This window comes from Branchiostoma lanceolatum, chromosome 19 (assembly GCF_035083965.1).
Source record: "Branchiostoma lanceolatum isolate klBraLanc5 chromosome 19, klBraLanc5.hap2, whole genome shotgun sequence".
Classification (NCBI taxonomy): Eukaryota; Metazoa; Chordata; class Leptocardii; order Amphioxiformes; family Branchiostomatidae; genus Branchiostoma; species Branchiostoma lanceolatum.
Window position 1 is genome coordinate 4,148,634 of NC_089740.1, and position 16,384 is coordinate 4,165,017.

Sequence of the window (16,384 nt, forward strand, 5' to 3'; positions counted from 1 at the left end):
TCAGTTCCCCTAAATCCACCTGAAAGGTAATGGTTGATAACGTGTTCGTTATAGGAAAGCAGATCTATCTCTTTCTTAAATATATACTGTGAATGCTGAAATTAGGCCAAATTGTGAATGCTGAAATTAGGCCAAATTGTAATTGATGGCCAGGGATAATTTCAGAATATATTCTCAATACAGCAATGCGTAAAATCTATAGTCGAAACATCACAACCTCCAAACGATTTTTTCTGGCCGATATCAATGAGCGCGTGGTGGTGTTACCTGCTGCTGAAAGAGAGGTACAGTTCAATCAGGCTCTCATCGTAAAGGAAACTAAGGAGTTATTGAAACGTTAGCCACCTGATTAAGCCATTCCGACAAGGAGCAAATGTACATAACACAGTTATTTACTTCATGAACATGTATGCCTACCTGGAACCACTGTCCAATGGTGTTGTCCATGGGTACCCATGCACCTACACCGGTAACTCCGTTTAACCGCCCACGGTAAGGCTCGAGATCAGGGCCTTTGAACGAGGATGCAGTGATGCTGTCATCAGGTATGGCACCAGATTCCATCCCAAGCAGATGTGGACAGGCTGGTGGGGGAGCTGCAGCTGAAGAATCAGATAGATAAAACCATTGGCAAAGAGAGACCTGTTTCCTAATCTAAATACCTGTGACTACATTTGTGTTAAGTTATCTTCGCCGAGAAGATTATGTTTTCGGTTGCTTCAGCTGTTGGGTGGGTCTATATGTATGTCAAGAGCATAACTCGAGAAACCTTTCATGGATCGTCATGATTTTGGTAGGTGTGTTGTGGTCTTGCAAAGGAAGGTCAAGTTCGAAAATAGTTCACCTGGTTCCTAATGTTTTTTATGTATTTATCTAGTATTTCTAAAACTCTTATGTCACCGCATCAACCTCTGGCCCTTCTTTAACCAATTCGGCGAAGTCTTACAATAAAATAATTCTATCTTAAAAGACATGTAAGTATCTGGAGATGTTTTAGATTAATAAAAATCATATGAAAAATATGTATAAAAGACTACGTGACGGTCTGCTTCTATCATTACGTGATGAAATGTATATTTTTCATTCAATTTTTTTCCATTCTTCATTTATTTGATAACGTATCCATTCTACATTAATTGTAGCAAATATTGAATTATGGATTCCAGTTAAAGATGTTAGAAATATTTAGGCACAGGTTTATAACCTACTGGTGTTACAGCCCACAATCTCCGCCCTCATGGCGATGTTCCCAACCCGGGACTGAACCACGAAACGCACATAACGGGCATCAACTGAGTTGTTCAGTAGGTTAGTTACAGGAATACTCATGTCAACGTTGCCTGGAAAAACCTGCAAGATAAATGGATAGTTTAGATACGGGAATCTTCTTCTCTTTTATGTAGTATAGATTACTTAGCTCCACACCATCACATTCAATGACTGAACAGTCTCCGAAAACTTGCCGGAGACGAACATTATCAATAGTGCAGATCAAAATGATGGATCAAAACCACCCGGTAAAAATGAATGCTCATGAAAAATCGGTGCTTTTTTTCACTTCGTGGTTTTTTGCTTAATCTATAAAAAGTTTATCTTAATTTTTCAAATACCATTTCTGATCCATTGCTGTCGGCATATGTCGTCCAAGTAATCCGATCCGTACTGTACTGGAGTTTGTATGACGTCACCCACTGGGTGGCTAGATCAACCCGACCCTGAATGATGGTGCCTGTGACGCTCTTCATTTCCCCTAAATCCACCTGAATGGCAATAGTTGCTTTTCATTATAGGATGTAAAAAAAAACAAAGCAAGAAGAGAACTAGATATGCGTTGAACACATAATCTGCATGCTGAGATAAGGCCACATTGACAAATACTGATTTTGAGATATTCGCTAAGTCCCCGTCACATTTTAATTGAGCTCGGCTGATGTGTCGGCGAGCTCCAAATGGGCATTTTAAGCCAAAGTACGGCCGGCGTTATGGCGATTCTGCGGGCGTCGGGGGATTTTTAGCAGCTCGGCCAACGTTCGCGGGTCACTGCGCCTAAGTTCAACGAGGTCTGGGCGACAATTTTGAACTCACGGAGGTCGACAACAGATGCCGGTACCTCGCCGGAGCAACGGCCAACGCTCGGCTAATAGTTCAATGAGAATAGCTGATTATAAATGAAATGTGGACACCGCGGACAATTACTTCTTGTTTCTTTTTGGATGTCTTAAATATATATTCATGAACTGAGGCTTTCTGTACTAGCATTTATTTTCCCACAAAATGAATACTAATTTCAAAGTAGACATTCATTATAAACGTTGAAAGAATCTAAGTAACACAGGCTCGGATGTCGCACGTTGCCATGCAGAGAATCTGCCGAAACACGCCCAGGTGTCGGCCGGGCGTTGATAGGCTTATCGACGGGCGGCCGAAGCTCGGACGGCATTCGCCCGATTTCCATTTGATGTCCAAGAGGTGGTACCGTCTTATGGGGGATTTATTATTATTAGTGTTAGACGGACGTCCAATATGTGACAGGGTACATTATCGGCGAAAACACGGTCGACGCTCGGGCGATTTTGAAATTCAGCGAGCTCCGGCCGATTAATACGTCCGGCGTTCGCATGAATTGCGATGCAAGGTTGATGACAATGCATAAGAGGAATAATTCTTAAGTGAAAAGTCACAACCTTGAAAAGGTAAGTTTATGAATATGCATGCCTACCTGAAACCACTGTCCGATGATGTTGTACTTGGGTACCCAGGCGCCTGCGCCGGCGAATCCGTTTAACCGCCCACGGTAAGGCTCGTGACTAGGGTCAAGGAACGAGGATGCAGTGATGCTGCTATCAGGTATGGCACCTGATTCCATCCCAAGCATATGTGGACAGGCTGGTGGGAGAACTGCAGCTGGAGGATCAAGTGGATGAAACCATTTGTAAAGAGAGTGTTTCAATGCTGGTAATGTCACTTGTAAAAACTTATGTTGTATTGTTTATATCCTTACGTGATGAAACGTTCATCTTTCAACGTTTCCAATCTACAGTGGTTATGGACGAGAATGAATTATAGATTCCTCTTCAAGATGTTAGGAATGTGTAGGCACAACTCATTAATGTTTATAACCTACTTGTGTTACAGCCCACAATCTCCGCCCTCATGGCGATTGTCCCAAGCCAGGACTGAACCACGAAACGCACATAACGGGCGTCAACTGGGTTGTTCAGTAGGTTAGGGACAGGGGTACTCCTGTCGAAGTTGCCTGGAAAGACCTGTAAAGTAATCGGATACTTTAGATGAGGGTTTCTTCTACTCTTTTGCATAGTATAGTTTGTTCAGCTGTTGTTCTAGAAGACTATCAATGACCAAATAGTTTTCGCACAATCGGTTAAAGACCAACACTATCAATAGCGCAGATAAAGCTAATGGATCAAAATCGCTCGGCTATCTAGAATGTTCACAAAAATATTTTGTGGTATTTCATCTAATATGAAAATAAAAACAAAGCGATATCTTGCTTTTTCAGATACCATTTCTGATCCATTGCTGCCGGCATATGTCGTCCAAGTAATCCGATCTGTGCTGTACTGGAGTTTGTATGACGTCACCCGCTGGTCGGTAGAAGGCCGACCCTGAATGATGGTGCCCATGACGCGCTTCATTTCCCCTAAATCAACCTGAAAGGCAATTCCCATGTAGTTGTTTTTAGAATGCAATATAAGAAGCAATGTATGCTGAAACTAGACCCTATTGACGGATATTGATTATGCAGTGATAAATTATTAATGCAGCAAATGCATGAAATCCCAAGTCAAAGCATCAGAACTTCTAAAAGTTTTTCATGACCGACATTTGGATCACAGTGTTGTGTTGCGACAAGTTGTTGAATAATCCAATAAGGCTACCATGGTGAAGAAAACTAAGGAGTTACGGAAACGTCAGCCAAGTAGACATTTTCTATGGTGTTAGTGTAAGAAACATATGATTCATTTAGCCAACCTGATAAATATATTGACAGAAAAAAGTCACTTTTCCAACAGGGAGACAATGTACAGGACACGATTGTTTAGTTAATGTTTTCGAATTTGTATGCCTACCTGCAACCACTGTCCGATGGCCAGGTACTTGGCTACCCAGCCGCCTCCACCAGCGACTCCGTTTAACCGCCCAAGGTAAGGCTCGAGACCGGGGCTATGTGTCGAGGATGCAGTGATGCTCTCATCAGGTATGTCACCAGATTCCATCCCAAGTGGATCACTACAGGCTGGAGGAACAGGACAAGTTAGTTTTGAGGCCCTTGTTAAGTCACTGACTAAAAACGAAACGTTTTGGTAAAATCCTCAAGGATAAGATAATTATCGATGAAGTCTGACAATTCAATGATTTGAGGGGGGAAGAAATGTAAGATCAGTTATACCTCAAACTACTGTTGCTAATTCTTAGACACTGCGTTGGTTTAATTACAAAATTTCGATGAAACCATTGGCGAAGATGTCAGTGTTTACCCATGTCCAAACTTGTAATTGCCTTCGCCGTAGACAGAAGGGTATATTTCTAGTCGGGATTTGTGGAGTGATGGTGTTGTCGATATAACTCTTGTTACTCCTGTATATAGCTCCAAAACATGGACATGCAAGTGTAGGCAGATCGTGCTTCAGTATTTGTATTTACATATATTATGCTCAGTTTATTTGAGTTACCTATATTCGTAATTTATGATTACTTCTGGTTTTTCGTCCACTACATCCAGCTTATGTTTTCACTTATGTTGACCTCTGTCCTCCCACGTTCATCTCTCGTTTACTTTTGATTTCACAACATTTGTTTTGTCGAATTCTTAGTTAGCCAATTGTATAGTTTTCGTTTCATTTTATTTATTTGTATTAGGACTCCAGGAAGAATAGTGCATATTGTATATCACTAATGGAGATCTAAATAAAACAAACAAACAAACAAACAAACACTACCTACATTCATCAACTGAGTCTAGAGCTAACTGTACTTTCGAAAACCGGCTCAGTACAATGAAGGGTAGGGAGGGGTGAATGGATGAGAAAGGCCATGAGACCGTAACAATCAGATGATAATGATGATGATATCTCTTTATCGCGTATCTGTATTAGTCAAGTGACGTAACCACCCTTACGCATCAGTTTTGCAATCACACTGCTTTATCGTATAGAAAGACGTTTTATAGTTTAGAGCTGGTGGCGTCGCGGTGGCGCAGTTGCGTTTGGCCCCAGAACCCAGAGGTACCGGGTTCGAATCCGGGGTTCCCTGATTTGTCCCGTTGACGTTGTGCCCTTGAGAAAGCTACTTAACACGACTTTCATCACTTCACTCAGGTGAAAACGATTACCTAGCTTCTTTTAGAGAGGTCCTTCGGATAGGACGTTAAAAGGAGGTCCCGTGTTTGAGGAGAGCCACACGTAAACGAACCCACCACACTTATCGAAAAGAGTAGGGGCCTTCCCGGTGCGAGACAGTGTGAGTGCATCATATAAATCTGTCCGGATATGCAGCTTGTACTCTTCAGTACAAACCTGGTGTGCTAGACATTGAGGCGGTTTACCGGGTATGCAATACAAACAAATAATACGAACAAACAAACAAACAAACAAACAAAAAAACTGCGTATCACACTCTAGCTTTTGTTTAATCAAATAGATGAACTCCCACAATGCGATAATTCTCTGTGGAAAAGGTATGTAAAGAAGGTAAAAAAACGTCCTAATTTTACGAATGTTATTTTTTTATGCAGTTCTCATCTGCGTTGCTTTTATCGAATAGTGAAAATTCTCATGTTATTTTCACGCCGTGAGCGGTATGAATATCAGATGAATTATGTTTTAAAACATCGTTCTGACGTGTCTATTATCCGTGTTCGCTGGAACTGAAAAGGTCATAACCTGTAGGTGGGGCACACCCAACACACTAACAACAACTCCTTATATGCAGATACTAAGGGAACTCAGTCATGCGCAAACTATAAAAAGTAGTAAACCTCTTGTGGAGGCACACCCAACCCGAGATGACAATGACCAAATAATGGCTCCAGTGGCTTTGTCCTTATCCAACACGAGTAGTACGCCACGAATGTAGAGGAGTTTTTTATTTTACACTTTTATGTCAGTAAAAAAGACAGAATTAAACACTTGGACCGCTGGAATTCGTTGATTTACAATTATCAGTCTAACGCTGTTTGTTAATACGTTTAATATTTCGAACAGTAAAACAATTTCTATGAAGAGCTCGACCCCTGGCCTCTTCTTGAGGACAGCTTGTCGAGTCTAATCACTTTTTACAACATTCATGCGCCTGTTTCTAACGTACACAAAGTATAATAGCACACATCAGTTAGCAATTTTGGTCCAAACCTCTCATTCAAAACCGGTTGTATCTTACTTGTGCGATGCGGAGACTAGAATTTTTTTTTTTAAATCTTCAGTATCTAGTTACAGATATATGCTGTTGATAAACCATGAAAGTTCTCACAAGTGTTATTTTGTATTAGCAATAGCCACCAAAAATCTTTAGCAGGCTATAGGAGTCAGGCTTTTGAATGGGAGATCAATAATAGACAGTAGTGAATACTCCAATCTGCTCTATTCTTACAATTTAGCCGACAACACCATGTCAGTATGTACTATGATACGGTCCAGAACTACCGATATATACATTCAAACTTTCTGGCATAATTCATGAGTATGGATGCTGGCAAGCTAAGGTTTTATATCTATTTCAATTTGCCCATTCTACCATTACGAAAGAAACGAGCCGTTCAAAGAGACCATCGACTTCCATAGCTAATTTCTCCACTCTTACACAAAAAATAAAACTACTCTCCTCTTAACACCACAAAACCAATACATTACAGAGCCAAGAATTACAAAGCCAGGAAGTCGAACCCAAAATGATAAATGAGAATTTAGTGCTAATGTTTAGACTAGAGTAGTTACATGCTATTTTGTTACCCACTATCTGTCAGTCATTTTAAGTTACAAGATCTTGCAATAAACTTGTGTTAATGTTTTGATTTCTTAGAGTCATATCGACTCTAACTGTACTGTAACTGTGCAGTTAAACTTGATATACCTAAAAAAAACAAAAATGAAGCCCTCAACAAAGACCGACAGATAGAGCCTTGCTAAATGCAATAGTGGCCTTGATGGTCATCGTCGTTGCGGACAGCAAACTAGTCTTTTTTTTTATAACAGCAGCTTTTCCATGATAGCGACAGTGCCTACCTTTCACGCCTACTGCAGAGATGAGAATGATGAAACCGGTGAACCTGACGAGAACACCGTGCCGTGAAGCCATCCTTCTAACGGGCGCGTTCTTTCGAGTCTACGGGAGCAGACGCGACGGGGCCGGACAACTGATATCCCCGGCCCGGTCAACGTACTTTTTTGTCCATACTTATAGATGTTAGATCCAGAAATGCAAAGGCAAAATCTCTCGCTATACGGACAAGCGACACCCCAGACGCGGCGCTCTGCGCTTCTCCTCACGTCTGTTGTCAAGACTCGGATCTACGCAACAACCAAACAAACGTCATGAAGTCATAGCAACAAGGACAAACCCATGACAAGTTTTAGGGGAGATAGGCAGAATACTAACAGCAAAAAGTGGAGTAAAGCTACTGTCGTTTAGATATCTATGATTCTACTACTTAGTGATCACCCTTTTCCTAAAAGTTAACTACAAATGTTACTGCGTTGTAGGTTTTTTGACTAGATTTTATCTGAAATTTTGTTTCTGTCGCCCAACTTTTATTACCCTGCCCGTTTCTGGGCGTAGGCCAGAACTGCGGTTTTATGGCCTGAATAACAATTCATCTTTCCTACAGACTGGTCGGTAGGAGAATGGCACAGAAAGATGATCCGTCAAGTGGAAATACAGGGATAAACATTCATATTTTGCGTTTTATCTGCCATACTGCATGGCATAAACAAGACTTCATCCATCGATTGACTACACGGGTCCGTTAAAAAGTATGTGCGCCTGTGTCTGTGTGTGCCATGTACTATCATATCTCTCCAGATGTATGAATAAGGATTAAATGCCAAGGATGTATACGGCTACACTCCGCGTAGCTCATGAAATATTCAAAGGAAAATTAATGCGGTGGTACTAAGTTGTTGCAGGGGAATTTTACGACTTTTTATCGAGTCGCCATCTTTATTTTTTGGGACGTATATGTGAAGGTTTGATAAGAATGGTGCATAGAGGCATTCGAATGACCATACAGTTATGTCCGTCAGTTAGACTTGTGCTCATCACACAGCTGTTATTCCTCACGTCATTACAGAGGTATTACAACACAATGTGCGTGTGTATGTGTGCGTCTTTGCTATTGTGTGTAGGCGTGTGTGTGTATGTATGCCTGTATGTGCGTGTAAATGTTTATTTATTTGTGTGTGTGTATGTATGCGTGTATCTGTGCTTGTGCGTGTGTTTGTGTATGTATGTGTTTGTGTGTATGTTTGTGACACACTGTGTAAAGGTGTTTATGCATCTGTGTTTTTGTGTACCTTTGTGAGTGTGTGTGTGCGTGTATACATGTGTGTGTGTGGGGGGGGGGGGCGGTTGAGTGAAATTCAAAGAAAAACCTCTCGCTCTAAGGAGCAGCGACACCCCAGACGCGGCGCTCTGCGCTTCTCCTAACGTCTGTTGTGAAGACTCGGATCTGCACAACAACCTAACGTCATGAAGTCATAACAACAACGATCTTTAGGAGGGAATTCAATCTATGCATTAACATAAAAAACGTGGGGTAAAGATATTATCCTTTATGCATCCGTGTTTGTACTACTTAGCAATCACCTTCTTTTCCTAAAAGTTTGTAAATATCACTGTTTCTTTGGTTATATTTTGTCTGAGATTTTGTTTTCTGTCGCCCAGCCATAATTACCCTGTCCGTTTCTGGGCGTAGGCTAGAACTGCGGTTTTATGGCCTGAATAACAATTTAACTTCCCTACAGACTGGTGGAGAGGAGGAAGGCTGATCCGTCAAGTGGAAATAAGTACAGGGACAAAACGTTCATATTTTGCGTTTATTCTACCATACTAGCATAAACAAGACTTCATCAATGTATTGGTTATACAGGTCCGTTGGAAAGTCTGTGCGTGTGTGTCTGTGTGTACCATGCACTATCATATTTCTCAAGATGTATACATAATAATAACTTTATTGCACAGCAATTGTACAAGGTACAAACTATGGCATTCACTGGTACATAGACAACATTATATTAGGCTAATCAGTCTACCTTATACAATATAGTGTAGTAGTATGGGATGACAATGGGATTTTACAATCATTGGAGGAGTTTCTAACGTCTAGATATTCTTTGATATACTTCCCAATGTATACCATGCAGGGGTTGTCACATTTCATTATGTACTTAAATTTGCTATTCAAGTCCATTGAGATAAATCCTGGTAGATCCGACGATAGCATTGAGTATAGTGAATTACGTGCATCAAAATATTTGGGACATAAAATCGAAAAGTGATATTCGTCCCCAACTACCTCTGGACAAAATGGACAAACCCTCTGGTCGATAGGAAGTTTTTGAAATCTCCCCGTTTCTATACTTAATTCATGACAGCCAATTCTGAGTTTTGTGATTGCCCTACGTGCGTCAAGGCTCTTAATGTTTGAAATTTAATTTTCTTGCTTATAATTCTTGTTTAAGGTCATAAGAATTCCTGGCCGATCACCAATTAATGGATCAGACATCTGTACTTCTGAAAACATAGAGGTCATGGATAATAAAAAGCATTGAAAGTCTGCCACCATTTCCTCACTAACTTTCCTTTACACACACATACGGTCTATTCTACAAGGTCTTCTTTGAACTCGAAGGGTGTGCACAGTCTTTAAAATTATTGCATAAACTTGATGCACAGAGTATGACCACCCTGAAAAAGTACATTTTTACATTGTAGTTAAGAAGGAGCAATATGTAGGCATCTTTTAGAAAATTGTAACAACCACATACTGTTTTACAATTTAGGGTTAGCGTTCGGGTTAGAGGTAGGCGTCCTCTTTATGAAGAAACAGTGCTAGGCCTGGTGCCGAAAAGTCCTGATCGGCTATGGGTCGAACTGTCCAGGTGACGAAACGTCCACTGTTGTGATGTACTATGACTAATTAGAGTATTTTATTACTGTATGCATATGTAAATGGTTAAGAAAAAATGGTATACGCAGAAATTCCGAAATCTGATATAACATTCTATAGTATGTCTGGAGAAAACTTGTAGACAATGATATTGAAACAATAGCAGATATCTCCAAAATAGTTGTTGTAATTTGTCATGTATGCTATGAGATGATGAAAGTAGAGAAAGGCCGTGTCACATTCAGTCTTCACACAATAACAAAATGCAAGTTTGTAGACGAGGTAGGAAACATTCTTTTAACTGTGACCTTCAAAGAAGTCATCAACATGTACAACGGTGTATATATATAGATTTTGTATCACTGATATTGAAAGTGAATGTTCTACTTGAGGACTTCTCCTTTCATAGAGATTCTGTGAATATCAAATTATCAAACATGGTAGAACAAGGAATTAAGCTGGGTATTACTGAATACAGTCATGTACTTGTTTTGCTAACGTTCCTAATTTAGTACTATATGATTGTGTTACAAAGATGCGTGGTAACAATTTAACATAGATACTTACCAGCTATCTCATTAACAAGAAGAACAGTCAAAAATGGTACAAAACTGCAGCAATTAACAAAACATGTTTTGTGATAAGCTTTTTTTAAGTTGAAGTAGCAATGACCCATTGTTACTCAGCTCTTATGTTTTCAAGTAGCTATGTTTCAATGTTACCCGAAACTTCCAATGAGCCTATCATTCTGTACAAACTGTACATTTATTCATCGCCTGGTACATGTATATTTTGAATGGTGTTGTAAGTTGTTAAACTGGTTTTTCATGAATGTATATACCATACAAAGAGTAATTCATACATGACTAACATGACCTACAAAATATATGGAAATGTACATTATATAATTTTTAAAAAAAGTTCCAAGACTCTTTTCTACAAATGTTTACTGGGGTCAAGATATTTTGCTGCCAAGATGTCTTGCCTCTCAGATAATTTGCCGTCACTGTCAGGTAGATTTGTGCAATATTGTTCTATAACTGATTAGCATTAAACCACAAACGATAACTCTGCAACAAGAATACACTCGAATGTGGAGGGTCGTACGGAGCTGGTCGTGAGGCTGATGATGGACTGGACGTCCTTTTAACCTCGTCAGTTGCAAAACAAGGGTCAAGATCAATAATGGGCCTCCTAGCAGATTCCTACGGTACTGCAGCGGAACTTCAGGTGTTCAGGGTCGTGATTTTTAAGTGGTACATAGCTCTTGGAGCAAGATATAAGGTGAGCTTGAACTCCCTTGCAGTGGGTCTTGTTGTTGGAAACTCAGGAAGAGGATACTGTAATTATTGTTTCTTTCACTGTAACTTTAAGTTCACTGTTTTCACTGTCACCTCTGTACCGTGAACTTATCATCACAGTGAAAAACCTATTAGTGATTTCTCCACACATCATTTCTGTAAATCAATTTCTACCACCGTGAAGTTAAAGTTCAGTGAAAATGTCAATTTTTGTTACACAGTGAAATTTTACAACCGTGAACTTAAAGTGATTTACAGTAACAAGAGAATATTGTTGGCTTCTCATAATTTTTTTTTCCAACGGAAGTAACTTGAATGATGATTAGCATAGAGATGTATATGTTATGAAAATAAGCATCTATTCTAAATAGTGATCGATGGCCATGCTGCCGTATTCCATACTGTACAATTCAACTTTCACTATCATAACAGCAATGGTCCAGGAATTTAGGTGAATGAATCAACATATATAACAGAGCTATATAGTGGGCCATTGCAAAACAAATATCTGGTTTCGGTTGTTTTGATATGTAGATAGCTATAGTGATGATTAAGAAACAGTAAGACGCTATTTATGCAAATAAGGAGTTGCTCTGCATACTCGATGAGGACATTTTATCAATGTGCCACGTACAATGATAGGACTTTCAAACACGAGGCATATGCCACTAAGGAAAGGAGAAATATCTATAGATATCAATTATGCAAAGGAATAAATCATGTATATTTTATAAGGAAAAAATAAAATACCATAGGTAATTAACGGCAATTTGAATCTTGCATCTGTTGTATCGCTAGGGGCGAGAAGAAGCCCCGACAATTTGACTTTATCTCATAATATGCCATTTTGTGACGTGATTCGGGTGTTAGGCAGTGACTCTGTGAAACGGGTCCCTTGTTAGCAATGCCTCCCATCTTAGGCGAGACCAATGCCCTCATATAAAGTATGGCTAGGGGCGAGAAGAAGCCCCGACAATAATTTGACATGCCGTGTCTGACGCCTTTCGGGTGATAGGCAATAGCGGTGAAACTGGCTCCTTGTTAGCAATGTCTCCCATCTTAGGCGAGACCAATGCCGTCGTAGGAAACCAGCCGGTATGCCTGGAGAGGATATGTAAGCTCTGTTGCTTATTTTGCACGTACCATGCTTGGCTCTCCATTTTTCAAGACACCCCTCATATGAAATATGGCTAGGGGCGAGAAGAAGCCCCGACAATAAGCCATGGCATGTCTGACGTCTTTCGGGTGTTAGGCAATAGCGGTGAAACTGGTCCCTTGTTAGCAATGCCTCCCATCTTAGGCGAGACCAATGCCGTCATAGGAAACCAGCCGGTATGCCTGGAGAGGATATGTAAGCTCTGTTGCTTATTTTGCACGTACCATGCTTCGCTCTCCATTTTTCAAGACACCCCTCAGATGAAGTATGGCTAGGGGCGAGAAGAAGCCCCGACAATTTGACTTGCCATGTTCGACGTCTTTCGGGTGTTAGGCGATAGCGGTGAAACTGGCTCCTTGCTAGCAATGCCTCCCATCTTAGGCGAGACCAATGCCGTCATAGGATACCAGCCGGTATGCCTGGAGAATCTATGTAAGCCTTCTTGCTTATTTTGCACGTACCATGCTCCGCTCTCCATTTTTCAAGACACCCCTGATATGAAATAATTGGCTAGGGGCGAGAAGAAGCCCCGACAATTTGACTTGCAATTAGGTCGTCATTTGCATAAATTACACCAGTCAATGATATTCTGTTCCTAAGTATGCAAGTCATATTTTAGCATTGAAGGCTATTTCAGCATCCATCAATTAATAATGCAAATGGTGCCCTGATGCGATTGATACATGTCTAATGATGTTCATCTATTCAAAAATTTATTAATGCTGATGAAATCATTCCCACAATGGTGTCATGACATTTTTACATTTATGTAAATGACGTTCCCCTGGTTTTCAGTTACATGTCACATGTTCCTTTCATGAAAAAACAGACTTTTAAACTTTATTTGTTTATGCAAATTAGCCCGATATGAATAGTTAGAATCTATTATAAATCATCACTTACGCTTTCTATATACCAAAACTTTCGAATCATTATTCTCCGTTTAGTCTCAAACAAAATCATACCATGCAAGTTAATAAAAAGTTGATTGGGGCCAGACCTAATGTCACTTATTCATGAGCACAGTTTACTACCTTTGAAAAATTATAACCACATTATGTCTAGAACATGCAAAATGAAAACTGGAAGTCCTACTGCAATACCATGAAAAGCTGACAGGGGGACCCATAATTCAAATATCATAAAGATATGTACATGTATACATTCATGACTTCTAGTATCCAGTTTACAAACACACACAACTCTGAAAACTTAATATTCTTGATGGTGAAGAAGAATATGGTCTACTATGCTATTTAACCCTTTATTGGTATGGAGACTGTACGTCATCAGTTAAGGTGCCAGTTTTCATAGCAATATAAACATTAGGCATTATAAGATATATGGTTGTCCGTACCAGACTCTGTGGCATTTACTTTCAAACAGTATTCTTCGCACTTACCCCTGTGTAGTGTTTTATACACCAGTTTGATCTGTTTCTTTACTGTAACAATTTTATACGCTTACTGTATTGTTTGCTCTATCCATGTAGGGTTTAATACATCTGCTACATATTAGACCTGGTTGTGATAGGCTGTGGCCAATTGTGGGGCTTTGGTACATCTGTACGATGTTCATGTAAGTTTCAAACCCAATGCTACAAAATCTTCAGAATCATTTAATATCCTGAGCATTAAAACAATTTCAGTCACGTACTATAAACTAGTTTTTTGATTCTCCAGGAGAAGCCATCATCATCATCATCATGCTATAAGTTAGTACATCATATTGAAATACTTATCCCAAACCCTCTCCTTGAAGCATGTGTGTTTCCGCTTCAACAGTCGCATGCATGGGTGCTATCCTTGAAGGGCGCTGGATGTCCTGGTAGAAAATACAGCTTTAGGTTTTCCCTCAGCAGATTCGTTTTCTGTATGGGGAAAGTCAGGTACATGTTAGACGGATGCAGATCGATACATGTACATCTTAAGTTCGTGGTCTACTCTATACAACTGTGTAATGACGTGACTTTCTCAACTTCTGACAGTCAACGGTTACTTTGTTAAAGTGAATGACCGGCCTGAACTTGCATTGAACAAAAGGCAGGGACACTTTAAGTAGGAACATGTGACCTTCAACTCAACACAGACATGCAGACTTCCACCATAGCATACCCAGCCCAGGCATGCCAGCTGTAACCCCATGGAGAAATATCAGCGTCTCCAAAATAACCAACCAGCTGGCCAGACTGGGGGAGGACCACCAGAAGTGGAGGCCATTTGTTGTACTGCCCCCAAAGCGCCCCTGAAAGCTACAAGACTGATGTTGAAAATGGATCCACTTTGGAGCGTATATCAGAATCATGTCCTTGAAACTTTCCACCATATATGTGTTCCTGCACTGAAGAAAAAAACATCAAATGACAAATGAAGTATGAAAAAAAATGTTTGTGCATTATGCAAAGAAGGTATTCATTAGCATAACACAAATTCCATAGTATTCACCATTCCTAAAGTTACCTACGTCGCGAATAGAAAATCCTTACCATTGGGTCAAAGACATATGAATTTTCTGCATAAATTATGCAAATGAGGTCCTCATTAGCATAATGAACCTTCAGGTGTATTCCACTTTCCTGAAGGTACCAAGTCCTGCAACATTACATTACATGAAGTAGCATTAACCATAAGGAAAATATAACGTGCTGCATAAATTATTTAAATGAGGTCATCATTAGCATAATTTACATACACCTCAAATATGACATCCGTAGCATCTACCGTAAGGGAAATACAAGTTTCTGCTTAACTTATGCAAATGAAGTCCTCATTAGCATAATTAATATCCAGGTGTATTCACCTTTCCTAAAGTTACCTACACCTCAAATATGACATCCATAGCATGTACCATAAGGGAAATATAACTTTCTGCAATACCAGTATTAAAGCTACCATATGCCACCTTACATCTAGTTGGTTTTTGGCAGAAGAAGAAGACAGCAAAAATAATATATTTCCTCCCTGTATACGTGTAGGGAGTGAAATATAAAAATGCTTATGGTCCGGGTTTAAGAGCAATTATTGTCAAAAAATAAAGTATTAATTTGGCACATTGTTTGCGCTTTACACTATGTCCGTGTAATAAGTATTCAATTTTGACATTAAGCACCCATCAACCGACTCAATTCCGGCCGAATTCCCCGCGAAACGGCAATTTTCCGACTACTTCTCAAATAACATTTCCGACGTATTACCGACGGATTTCCCACCTCACCATGTGTGACAATTCTTACGTCTTTTGCAAAATCCTTTCGCTCTAAGTCTAAACAAAAATCAACTATTAAACCATGAAATCCTTTAACCTTTTTGTAACTCGCAACATTGTAACTTACTTTTCTCGGGTCCTGTCTTTAGCCACTGGGAATAAATTAGAAACTTTACAGTATCTGTCCTTGTGTTGTAGCGTACATGTCACAAGAAACATGGAAGGTGTCTTTCTCACAAATCGTCACAAAACTTTACAGATCTTTACACAGCAATTTAGAATAATGAGGTGCAAAGCACATATTCCGAACTATTCTGATGGACTGATGAAGATTTTTTTCTCTCAGAAATGACGAAGATGTTTAAAAAAATCTCACCTTAGTCATGACGTCACACGTGCTTGATCTAGTTTCCCGTATCTGTCTCCAAATCTTGCTGCATTCTTCACCAAAATTGCTAAGTTTTGCCCCCATTTGCAACGATACAGTTCCACAACCCTTTCGCTTGACTTTTTTGTGGAAAACTTTCCATAATTACGCTATTTGGGGACATTTTCCACGGCCGAATCATGAGCGACCACAACGTTGTCGGTTCTTGTTGC

General features: G+C 39.9%; 1 protein-coding gene and 1 long non-coding RNA gene across 2 annotated transcripts; both read right to left on the minus strand.

The window, feature by feature from the left end:
* Nucleotides 1-2,011: 2,011 nt before the first annotated feature.
* Nucleotides 2,012-7,314, minus strand: LOC136425878 (retinoschisin-like). The gene is made up of 6 exons (XM_066414808.1): nt 7,242-7,314; nt 4,092-4,258; nt 3,525-3,671; nt 3,125-3,266; nt 2,720-2,904; nt 2,012-2,137 (listed from the first exon to the last, which is right to left on the minus strand). The coding sequence occupies exons 1-6, from the start codon at nt 7,312-7,314 to the stop codon at nt 2,012-2,014; spliced, it is 840 nt and encodes a 279-aa protein (XP_066270905.1).
* Nucleotides 7,315-10,292: 2,978 nt separating this feature from the next.
* On the minus strand, nt 10,293-16,384 carry LOC136425608 (uncharacterized). The gene is made up of 2 exons (XR_010754090.1): nt 16,161-16,384; nt 10,293-14,450 (listed from the first exon to the last, which is right to left on the minus strand). It is a non-coding gene; the product is annotated as an uncharacterized lncRNA (long non-coding RNA).

What these genes read in the sequence shown, in the direction of transcription:
- LOC136425878 (XM_066414808.1), bottom strand. Translation starts at nt 7,314, where the DNA reads ATGGCTTCACGGCACGGTGTTCTCGTCAGGTTCACCGGTTTCATCATT. An exon ending in GCAGCAATGGATCAGAAATG is followed by an intron (nt 3,267 to 3,524) that starts GTATCTGAAAAA and finishes ATTACTTTACAG; the next exon opens with GTCTTTCCAGGCAACTTCGA. An exon ending in GATTGTGGGCTGTAACACAA is followed by an intron (nt 2,905 to 3,124) that starts GTAGGTTATAAA and finishes TTGATCCTCCAG; the next exon opens with CTGCAGTTCTCCCACCAGCC.